This window comes from Penaeus chinensis, chromosome 18 (assembly GCF_019202785.1).
Source record: "Penaeus chinensis breed Huanghai No. 1 chromosome 18, ASM1920278v2, whole genome shotgun sequence".
In the NCBI taxonomy this organism is placed as follows: Eukaryota; Metazoa; Arthropoda; class Malacostraca; order Decapoda; family Penaeidae; genus Penaeus; species Penaeus chinensis.
In genome coordinates this window covers 20,267,123-20,279,622 of record NC_061836.1, presented here as the reverse complement: position 1 = coordinate 20,279,622, position 12,500 = coordinate 20,267,123, and the positions used below count along the sequence as shown (strand labels likewise).

At 36.3% G+C, this 12,500-nt stretch overlaps 1 protein-coding gene across 4 annotated transcripts in view; it reads left to right on the top strand.

The window, feature by feature from the left end:
- LOC125034801 overlaps positions 1 to 12,500 on the top strand; it is a 152,312-nt gene that overhangs the window by 19,669 nt on the left and 120,143 nt on the right. For all 4 annotated transcript variants that reach the window (XM_047626780.1, XM_047626779.1, XM_047626778.1 and 1 more), the window contains exons 4-6: positions 6,670 to 6,850; positions 7,390 to 7,638; positions 9,305 to 12,500. The exon at positions 9,305 to 12,500 is cut by the window's right edge and continues 999 nt beyond it. In XM_047626780.1, coding sequence (XP_047482736.1) covers positions 6,670 to 6,850; positions 7,390 to 7,638; positions 9,305 to 12,500 — 3,626 coding nt within the window. The remainder of the gene's footprint in view (positions 1 to 6,669; positions 6,851 to 7,389; positions 7,639 to 9,304) is intronic.

The following is a 12,500-nucleotide window of genomic DNA, read 5'->3' as shown; positions in this document are numbered from 1 at the left end:
GTTTTCTTCTGTGAATTTTAATTGCACACAGATGGTTCCACAAGCCTTTTACTCGGCCTGCGTGACCTTACCTTATTTCACGTTTGAATAAGTTTTCGGGAAAATGCTTTTTCTAATATTTTTAATATCGCTGTTGTTATCACTATTGACTAGTAAAACTGGAAAGTCAAATTCATGGGCATTTGCCAAAAAGCACTTTCTGATTTCAGTATTCCGGTGTAGAAGAAGCCTACGACATGAAATAGCGATATGGCCTACTCAGAAAGCGTTTTGCTTTTGGATTACGTGGAAGCTTGCCTTATTTGATTTAGAATTTCATTTCTGACAAATCTTTCCGTCAGATTCTTTTCTGTCAGTGTCAATTTTCCGTGCATTTTGTCCAGGCAAACGGGGTCCCACAAGGAAGTGTTTTGTCGCCAACATTATTTATATCTATGATAAATGACATCTCACCATCTTCCCATGTATTCCGATGATTGTACATTATTGCACTCCAGCAGTAATGCAGAATTCTCGGCAAATCTTATCCAATAGGCACTGGATGTGATTCATAACTGGGGCCTCCACTGGGGTTGTATGTTTTCCACAAGAGTATTGGGGTAATTTGTTCATATAGGAAGATGCCGTACATCAGGCTATCTTTAGATAATCACCCAAAACCTTGGTCTACTCTTTGATCGTCGACTTAATTGGAAAAATCACATTGGTCAATTAGAGAATAAATGTCAAAGAGCACTGAATTTACTAAAGTGTATGGCCCGGCACTAAGCTGAATTTTGTATGGTTTGGATGCAGTGCAGAATGCTTGTGTACGTATGTGTCTTGGAGCCCTGAAATGCACTCGGATTGAGCGTCTTGTGGTGGGTCTATATAAGTAAGGTTTCGTCGCAGAACTGGGGAATCGCCGCTAATCATGTGGTCAGTCGTGGATGCAAAGATCTCCCTCTCTCTCCCGTCTTCATTCGCATGAAGGCCGGAATGCCTCATGCATGTTCAATAGTTGAATGCAATAACAGTAGTAATAATGATAACAATAATAATAATTATGATAATGTTAATTATAATAACAATAATAATAATTATGATAATGTTGATTATAATAACAATGATAATAATTATGATAATGTTAATTATAATAACAGTAATAATAATTATGATAATGTTAATTATAATAATAATAATTATGATGTTAATTATAATAATAATAATTATTATTTTGATAATGATAATAATAATATTAGCAATAATAAAATCATCATGATCATTATTATTATTGTTATTATAATAATAATAATAATAATAATAATAATTATTATTATTATTATTATTATTATTACATTATTTTATCAGCAATTTTAATATTATTAACTTATTATCTATCTAGGTCACCTGGTTTCACATCAGCAACTGTGAATAGGTAATCCATATTATCATTATCATAATCATAATTATCATTACAATATTTTTTATTAGTAGTATTGTTGCTACTTCTTGCAGCTATTTTAGTATCTTTAGCTTTAGACTTAAAGCAAAGTCATCTATGGTCAGATCGGCAAGCGTGCAGGAGATCTAGTCAATATTATTTTTGTTATTATTATATTTATTATCATCATCCTTATTATCATTATTGTCGTTGTTATTATCATTATTGTTATTATTATCATTATCATAATCAGTATCATAATTGTTCTCAATACCATAATCATTATTATTAATGTAATTATTGTTTTTATATTTATTACCATTATTGTTATCAATACTATTATCTTTCTTACCATAATGATGATATTTGATATTGATTTTGTTATTACTATTATTAATACTATTAACATTACTATTGTTATCATATCTCAGAGATAATCATCGCCTGTAAAATAAGTCTAATGTGCAATAAGCCAGAATGAGCCAGCATCTAAGATTACTTTCGTGTTTGCTCAGTTTGCCACCGTGCTACCGACTCATACCGAGCTGAACGATAAGCACTCTCCAAAGGCACGGTGGATTTGGGACAAATATTGTTCATGAAGTTTGAATACTGTGTATCAGCATATCTTTGGTTGCCAGGTATCACTCATCATTGTACATACACATATGTCGGCCTGAGCCTGAAAATCAAAGGAGCCTGGGCACAACTACTTAATAAAAAGAACATGCTCCAAAAGAAGAAAACAAACAAACCAACACAATAATAATCAAGAATAAAGAAAAAGCTCGACTACGGCTTCTCTCTAAATGCTTGCAGCAAGGACTACCGTAAGCAAGTAGTCTTCCATAAAGCTATCTGGCTTATTGCTTGGTAAATTAAGCCGTGGATTGGGAGAGAGCCTGGGCCGTGCGAACGTGACTCGTTTATCTCCCATACCTTGGTAAATGTCTTTGATGTGGGAACAAACACTGAAGTGCTTGGAGTTCTAGAGGCTTTTTGAATATAGTAAAATTTAAATACCTTTTTATGTATAACTCAGAACATTAGCATGAAGGCAGAAAAGTGAAACAAAGTGGTGGTGGTCACAGATGGAAATTCCAGGCGTCCAGCCCTGCCGCAAATAGCTTCGGACACCCTTGATGACAGTCCATTTCCTTATGGTTCACTAAACCATCATGAAGGCCTGGTTTCCATCAGCTAAGGCCATGGTGCCGGAGGTGGAGGTACGCCAGAGGTTCAGAGAGATCATAGTAAATCTTCCCTTTCACACACACGCACACGCACACACACACACACACACACACACACACACACACACACACACACACACACACACACACACACACACACACACACACACACACACACACACACCCCGGCTGCTCCAAGACAGATGAATGTGTGGGAGTGGGTGTATGGTCGGCTGAATGTGAACTGAGGTTCAGACTGCCAAATCGATCTTTCTTGGTGAACTTATTACTTGTGACAAAGCTTTATATTTTACACTATCGACGATCCACGATAGAATAATATTTTTTTCAGATTAAGTTCAAATAAAGCCATCAAATCATTAGAAACCACTATAAATAACTGCTGGGTTTTATCATTCGTAAGTTACATAGTGCCAATAAATCAGTCCTCACTGTTTGCTATTTTTACGTTAGACTTGGATGCTGATGGTGTTTTAGATGTGTTGCATGCATATTTAATAACAAGGAAGATGATTGCTTCCCAACGAGTCATCATTGGCGTGTCACGGTCACTCGACATCTATTCTTGAAGAGACTAGAGATATGTCAAGGAAGCTCAAATTACTGGAACAAAAAATCTCTACAATTTTATTCTTTGTCAGATTATACTGAAGATCAAAGCGTTTAGCATAATTTATAATTAACACAAACACAGTAGAGCATTGTTTTAATTTTCGTTCACCGACTTGGTTGAAAATCTATCGTCTTATTTCCTTATTGTTTATTGTTTGGCCAGCGCAAATCATAGTCCAGATTGGGACTCGATAATTTAATTGCGAAACAAGTATATCCTCAAAGATTTTAGCTACCTTAACGGTACCATGTTAAGGCATATCTAATGTTTGACGATTCAAGGGCTTGCCCCAACATTATTTTCTGGCAACCAAATCACTAAAATGCAACTTGGACTTTTTAAGTAGTGAAGCCAACAAAAGTAATAACATTGTTGTCCTGCATAAGTATGATTATATAAGTAAAGCTCATTCCCTCCAGAACGACAACGCAACATATAAAAAAGCATGCGGTTTTAGCACAGTAAATCTCGAATTCGTATTTCTCTGGGCTCTCTGAAAATTATAAACAGGGCGTTCCTTTAAAGCCTATTTCGTTTTGCAACTCAATTAGACCCTTGGCTAGCTAGAATTTTGTCATTTTGTCGCACGGTAAGAATTAAGGAATTAGTGAATTGATGAGGATTCCCTACTTTAAAATATCTCACTTGACATTGTGCTGAATTTCCTGAAAGAAAACTTTCATCTCAGAAGATCTCTATTTTGGTTTGTTGCTTTATTAAATTTATTCGATTGTGCCTTACGAATAAGATCTCAATTTTTTACAGCATTTTTTAAAATCAGATAATGGTATCGCCATGAGAAGTAGCTTAAGCCCAGTACTTGTGAATTTATACATAAAGATGTTCGAATATGAACTCTTTCCATCTATTCTCCATCCAGACACAATTTGGTTTCGATATATTGATATTTTTTCTATGTGACAAGTAAACTGTTCGGAATTCATTGATTAAAAAAAAAGACTGAGCAACCTCGTTCGTACTATCAATTATAGTGGAGAATATGAATATTCGAGTAAATTACATTATCGCAATGTTAGTTTACACAATGTAAATTACTAGCTTATTTTTTCAGTTTAAATGTAAACCTACTCACACCGCTAAATACTTTCATTTTTTTCTAGAACCACCTACATTTATAATTTCGTCAACGTTTCTTAGGGCAAACAGTAGTGATTGTAAGTTTATCGAACAGGAGCTCGTCTTAATCTTTTGAAAGTTTTCTAAATTAGGAGACCCTCGGTTTTTCTTAGATCAGGCACTTAAATACTCATTCACGTATTACGCAACAGGACAGATCCAGTAATTATTAATTGTTTTAGATAAGCTGGAATGTTTGTATGTACCCGAACACATTACATGATTCTTTTGGTGAAGTACAATGCGTCCAGTGGTGCTCTTGATGCTTCTCCAGGTATTTACACTATTAATTTTTAGGTACACCATCGAATACGTGCTTCATACATTTACGCGATGGAAGTCAGAAGCTTAACTTGAAAATTCTAAATTGATTAATAAATCAGTGAATTCTTATAATAGAAAAATGACAGAATATCTGTTAATTAGAAAATTGTCTGATATCAACTTAGTGCTGGGCACACACACACACACACACACACACACACACACACACACACACACACACACACACACACACACTCACTCACTCACTCACTCACTCACTCACTCACTCACTCACACACTCACACACTCACACACTCACACACTCACACACACACACACACACACACACACACACACACACACACACACACACACACACACACACACACACACACACACACACACACACACACACACACATACACACACACATACAAATACATACACACACATACACATATATACACACACATATACACACACATATATACACACATATATACACACATACACATATATACACACACATACACATATATACACACACATACACATATATACACACACATACACATATATACACACACACACACACACACACGCAGACACATACACACAAATGCACACGTACACACATACACACATACACATACACATACACATACACATACACATACACATACACATACACATACACATACACATACACATACACATGCACACTCACACTCACATACATACTCACACACATACACACACATACACACACACATACACACACACATACACACACACATACACACACACATACACACACACACACACACACACACACACACACACACACACACACAAACTTTTATTTTTATATTCTATACATATAATTACCAACACATTAATAGTTTTATTTCCTCAAAATAAAATCACTTACTATTTTATTCGTTACACTGTAGGTGGCAAGTTTTGCTTAGGCACAGTTGTCAAATCGCTGAAATATTTATTTTGCAGAGTCACCGGTTGCAGATAAATATCGGTCTTTATTATTAATTTTGTAATGTATATAGTTATAACACATTGAACTCATTTCCTCAATCGGATTTCTTTCCTGTTGTAGATATTTGCAATGTTATTTCAGTCACCGTTAGAGAGAGACCTATCCACTCGTGGGATACTGCATACTCACCTCACCTCCAAACTCGTGGTGTTCCAGTTGGAAGTATGCTAATTGAACATGGCGACTCTACCCTTTTGATCCTTCCAACATAAATATGATTCCCTCAGCGAAACGAATTTGCGTTAAGTTAAGTAAATTCTTAATCTAGGTGTTGAATTGTACTTTAACAAGGAGGTTTCCATTTCGCAGTTTTCTGTCTGAATCAAACTTGCCTTCCAGTTGACCATCAATTAAGTTCAAAAGCGATTGATTTTTACACATTTAACGCTTACAAACCTTCTGTTCCTTGTAGGGATTTCAAAAGGAGGTTGTCTGGATATGTTATTAGTGGGGTTCCATTGTTCAAAGTTGAGTTGCTAAGAGTGTTCGTGGGACGTCCCTTGCAGAGAAGAAGGGATAACCAGGGAGCCGATTATACTGGGTTTCGGCCCCAAGGCCGTTCTCCTGAAGGGAACAGTAGGCCATTGCTGACTACACCTTCTGTAGTCTAGTGCCACGTATAAAATAAGAGTACGGAAGAAGCGGAATTCTTTTTTCTTTCTCTGGCACAAAACTAATGATTTGTTATCTGCTGCGTTATGAAAGGTGCGAGCTCAAGACCTCAAAATGAACAAGAATCTTTTCTAAAATTAAGGAAAAGGATCAAGTGAGCCACGTAGGACTAATACCTGGCTCCTTTGTGAGTAAGCACTATTTGAGCCATGTGAATAAACAGGCGAACAAAATAGCGGGCATATCATTTATGTTTACCAACCTGGCACATTTAGATTAAAATCAATATAAGCTAATTCATTAAATTTCTAATTGAATGAATTAGCCTAAGTGGAATGTTTCCTCCTTTCAGGTTGTTTGAACAAGAGGATAGCATCGGTCAAGGAATCTCAGGAATGAGGTATGATTTTGTCCCACCCATGCGGGACTCTGAACGATCCACCGCAACTGCCAACATACTGCTCAAGCCAAAGGAAATTACTGCTAGGAAAACTTTTCCGGAGCATAGAAGAACAAGTTGTGCTGCTGTACCAGTTAGTTGACTGATTGTTATTAGCCATGTCTCCAGTGGGTGTGTGTGTGTGGGGGGGGATATAACGTCCTTATCCATATTTTTTTTTTTTTTTCAGCGGAGGAGCGCGGAATTTTAATATTTTAACGTGTCCCACGAGTAGCGTGACAGGATATGTGATACTGAGTAGAGAATCTATACTGATGTGTATTTTGGGTTACTTTAAGCATAAAGTGGATTGTGCGATGTATTTAAAATGTCTAGCCAATAACAGACATAATGTCTTCATGTAACATCTATTAGTGAAATTCATAATGTCTATTAGGAACTTGAATTCCTATTTGAAACTACTGTGATGCACCCTTATTAGCAAAGTACATTGAACCCATCTGCTTGCCCGACTTCGACGACGCTAATTAAATTGTGTTATATAATTATCAAGATTCAATTCTTACCAAAAGTAATCCGACAAATGCATGCGTACAGGTGTTTTACATTAAAGGGGTTAAATGCGCTGGTCACGATGTTGTCAGGAATCACTATTTATTTACTGCTTTACAGAAACAAGCTCGTCGATTATTCCGAAACTCATTGCGAGACCGAGATGAAGATCTTCAGAACCATAAGTCCGATACTGTTTTACGCGATGAAGAGATCCACGTGGAAGAAGAGTACCCTTCGCAGTATTCTTTTCTTTTTTACCGCTTGGATGCTAATGGGCACCATGTACCTGTGCCTGTCACAGTCATTTCACCATTACAACCCAAGTGTGCTCAGTCCAATTCGTGCACGCCAGAGCTTATGACCAGGGTTGGTAAAAAAATTATCATATTATCAAATTTATATAGACACATATAATAAATGAAAATATGTATATATATGTATATATGTTTATGTATACACGCACACACGCGCGCATACACACTCGTGCGAGCGCACGCACACACGCACATGTATGTATATACACATACATACATACATACATACATACATACATACATACATACATACATACATACATACATACATACATACATACATACATACATATATACATATATAGATAGATAGATAGATATAAATGCTACCTATTTTTCTTTTTAAAATGAAGAATGAAGGGTATAAAAGATATGTAATTTAGACAAATAATTAATTTTGGCACCATCGATGGCTGAGGTGAATAAGACCCAAAGGCTTTACAAGACCTTGGAATCTCCAGGTGGAGCCGTACTACGCTTTCGGTTGTGTGGCAAGAGACAGAGGCTAGAGAGTTAAGGCACACATGAGCATAGTAGAGCGCCTGAACGACACTGTTCCAACGAGTCGATGTGAGAGATGGTTTCTTGTGTACGTTTAAGAACCCATTTTTAAAAATTTGATTGAGTCTATTTTGGCTGGTAGAAGACCAGGCTAATGAAGCAGACTTAAAATGTGGTCCAATGTAGTCTGGGACTTGTATGATGTAAGAATTCGTGGAAGAATGCAATATATGTAATTTGCATCGGAAGGCTGTCGCCTTTAGACCTATTTTACAGATTCTGCTGACGTGTCTGTTAGATGTTAAATCACTGTCTGTGTCCACACCGTTAACTTAGATAAAGTCCTTGAGTGATTATTGACATCTTGATATTCATGACATATGGCCCACCCGGAGAATGGGATGTGACTACTGATTGGGTCTTGTTAGCAGCAAAAGTTTGGTATGTAATCGAGGACGTACAGTCATCAGCATATAGCTGATCTGTAATTTTACAAATAATTTATATTATCTGTCCCATCCATGTTTAATAGAAATTGGGCTTTTAGCCCTAATGGTTTAGCATATGTTTAAGGACAGCAATACTACGTACATATTCTAGAGGGGCACACTGAAAACTTAAGAGTACAGAAAGACCAACTATTAACCCCAAAGAGGTGGATGATGTTGAAGAACAATTCCTTTTCAGCCCATTTTATAAAACAAATATTGGTTGATATGACGGCAGTGCTCCTTCCCAACGCCCCCTTGTCCTTACATATCTAGTCATCAGCGACCACACTTCCTAGACTTTATAATTAATAAACAGTCCCATGCTCGCTCTGAGCAATAATGAGAATGAATCTGATGGTCTAGTAATGGACATGGAATAATGGTGATACTAAAAGAGCCGAATACCAAACTGTTTATTGAGCCTACCATTCCTCTGACTTATCACTCACCACCCAGCTTAAGTGGCGCTTGAAATTAATAACAGAAAATTACTATTTTTTATTGCATTCTAATGTAGTGACACTACTATTATTTATTCATTCATAAAGCTGAACTGTCAGATACCTCTTTACTGTTCGAAAGTATTTAAAAGTATGAAGATTAACTATTGCTAATCTTACGTAGGATGTAGACAAGGGGCCCGTAGAGGTGCAAAAGTTGTGTATATGCTTTAGATGACGTAGTGTTAATTTCTTATATCTTGAGGAAGGTATTTATTATTTCCAGGATAACTTGTTGGGCCATACAACAGCTACAAATGAAAAACATCAAGTATCAGTCAAGGACACAATTACAAGGCAGATGACCTCTTTTTCCAATTTATCACAACAACCAGTTAAACATAGTTATCTGGGAAAGATGGAAACTGGTGATTTAACTCCTGCGATCATAGCATCGAAACAATTATCTGACAACGTATCCCTGCTTGCCAAAGAAACTTTCAACAAGAGTCAGGATTGCAACGATATTTCCGAAATAATTTCCAACAACCACTCTAATTCTATGGAAACAGATATTGGAGACAAGTCCTGCAACTGCGATTCTCCAATCAGTGAGGCTCATATGGATAATGACTTACAGGTGGTTTTTGATAAACGTAGGAGAGATGTGCCAAATTTTATTATTCTTTCTAGTGACTCCTCTCCAGAAATGGAAAGTTTCTATGAACGCTTTCATATAAATGATATGTTTGTTTATAAGGAGAGTGAGAAAGCTTCCAACAGCTTTGAAATCCCAGAGAATGAATGTATATCTGATCTGCCTGATATCACTCATTCTGTTGTGTCGAAGGGGTGCACCCCTTCCAACTTTAAAGGCAGTTTAAATGAACAGGGAGTCAGTTTAACCTTAAAAGAAATCAAGGAAACTAAATGTTTACAATATGACGATGAGACAGATAGCCTTGCTTCTACTATTATCTTTGATCCAGTTTGCGAAAATATTACTGATGTACCTAGACCAGAAGTGAATCATAAACAAAACATCAACAACTGTGCTGAAACTGTTAGCCAACAAAATAGTAGAGATGACTTAGAATATGAATCTTTCCTCCTTGGCAGACATGGAAAAATTAAAAACCCTTTGCTCCAGAATTCACCACGTCTTTCGCTAAATATATCAGAGAATCTTCGACCAGAACAACAAAATCTGCATATTGGCATGGAAAGGACAGATCTAAGAAGTGAAAATATCACATTTATGGATATGATCGATGGGCGTTCCATGTATAGTGCAATGAATGAGGACTTTCAGAGAATGGAAGATTCCAAAATCATTACAAGTAAATCGCCTATTTCTGCCACAAACTTTAAGAGAGGAAGTCAACTCCTGAAAGTAGGTTGTAATATATGTCCAGGCAAACTGCAAGGAAAGGAAAGTGATCATTCTGGATTGGCAGATTCATTATCTGTTGTGGGCATTAGTCATGGTAACATTAATCTGCCCATCCATACTCCAACAACTATATGTGACGCAACAAGTGGTCAAATGTCAGCAACATACTGTATAAAAAAGTCACAAGTAAAGGAGTGTGCTACTGATTCCTGTAAATTTGCAGATTCATCGGCTACTCTGTTCGTTAGTGATGGGGATCTTATCCTGCCCATTCATACTCAAGCGGGGGTGATAGTTGATTTTGTTGATGTTGTTCAAATGCTTCATAAATATAAGAATTGTGTAGGCAAGAAAGAAAGTAATAACAATAACCAAAATAATATGGCCGAGGATAACAGTTATATCACAATAAATATAGATGTTCAAGGCAACAATTGGAAAAAGAGCACATTTGACAGCACAGAAGTGTCTGCCATTATTGAAAAACTTGCTATAGAGGAAAAGAAACCGTTACACATGAATCAAGGCGTTGAAAACTTCACTTTATATCAGAAAGATGCAATTGGAAGTGAATATTATGCAATGTTAAATCAGACAGAAGTCATTAGGAATCAAGGACATATGATGGTGGATCAGAAATGTGGAAGCATTAAGCCGAATGCACAAGGACAGTATGTAGAAAATCTGTCGAATTACAAATATTTTGATATATCAAAAGAAATGGTCTCATTCTTGCAGGAAGGCATGAATCTGGGTATCATGGCGAATGAAGAACTGTTGGCGAGCAGTACTGTAAACCTAGAACACTCCTCGGTAATCAGCGAAAACAGTGTTAATCAGAATAATAGTTCAAGGCAGATTAAAACTGTTGCTAGAAATTTAATGGAAAACGATAAGATTATGAATATAAATGTGAAAGTCACAGAGAAAAGTTTAAAGTTTAGTCAAGATTTGGATTTTATTCTGAAAAAAATTATGAATAGGGCTGAGATTCACCAGGAAGTCATTATGAATTCTGAAGATATAAATCAGAATGACCTTTTTAATGATGCAAAAGTTCATGACTCTGTAGAACATAAGAATAATGCACTTCAAGAATCTGCAGTTCATATTTTGGGCGAAGAACCTGTTACAGATAATAAGAATACTATAAGACAAAGAACTCTAGTAGATATTATAAACCACGAACTTTATGGGAAACAAAAAACTATAATAGCAAGAGTCAATATTTTGAATCTTGAAAAACAAAGAAACATAGAAAACATGTCTCTAAAGCAGAACAATGTGTTGGTGAAAATAGAGGATAACAATATGAATATGAAAGCTAAAGGAAATCAAGAAGTCATGATAAGCAGGCATGAGGATAACCTTATCATCTATAATATGGTTCTGAATAATAATTCAGTTATTCATGATAGGGTTGCAGTCGCAAGTGTGTGTAAAATTAAAACCGAAAGTAAAGATGGATATTTTAAAAGTGGATTGCTTGAAATGAATAATGGAACTGAGGTAGAATTCCCACACCCCAGATCTACAAATGCCATATCTATTAAATCTGAGCTTCAGGATCATGACTTTATAGCCTCAGAGCATGACAAAGGACCGAATGATTTTATAGTCTCAGAACATGAGAAGGCAAAAACACTGGCGAACGTAGGCGAGATACAAGAGGAAGTATCTTATGAACCATATTGTAGCACTTTTTCCAAAAGAGAGGGAGGGATACCGCAAGAAGTTTCCAAGTTCAAAGCTTCCAAAAGCATTTTATATGAGACAAAACTTGGTTTTACACATAAAGAACAGTATTCCAATGACACTTTGACAAACTCAAAAGAACTATCATGTGTAGCTACCATCAACAATGTCGTGTCGCCAGTCGAACCAAGCGATAATTGTCAGCTTGGCCTTTTTAATTGTGTCAATAGTGAAAAATCTGCAACTGGCAACTGGACGACGCGATACCGATTAAAAGGACCCTTGACATTAGATGGGTCCATAAGCACTAGTTATCATCCAACATGGAAACAAAAATATCTTGGAACTGTACAGGATATTATCAACGAAACATTTATGATGTACAGAATGCAGG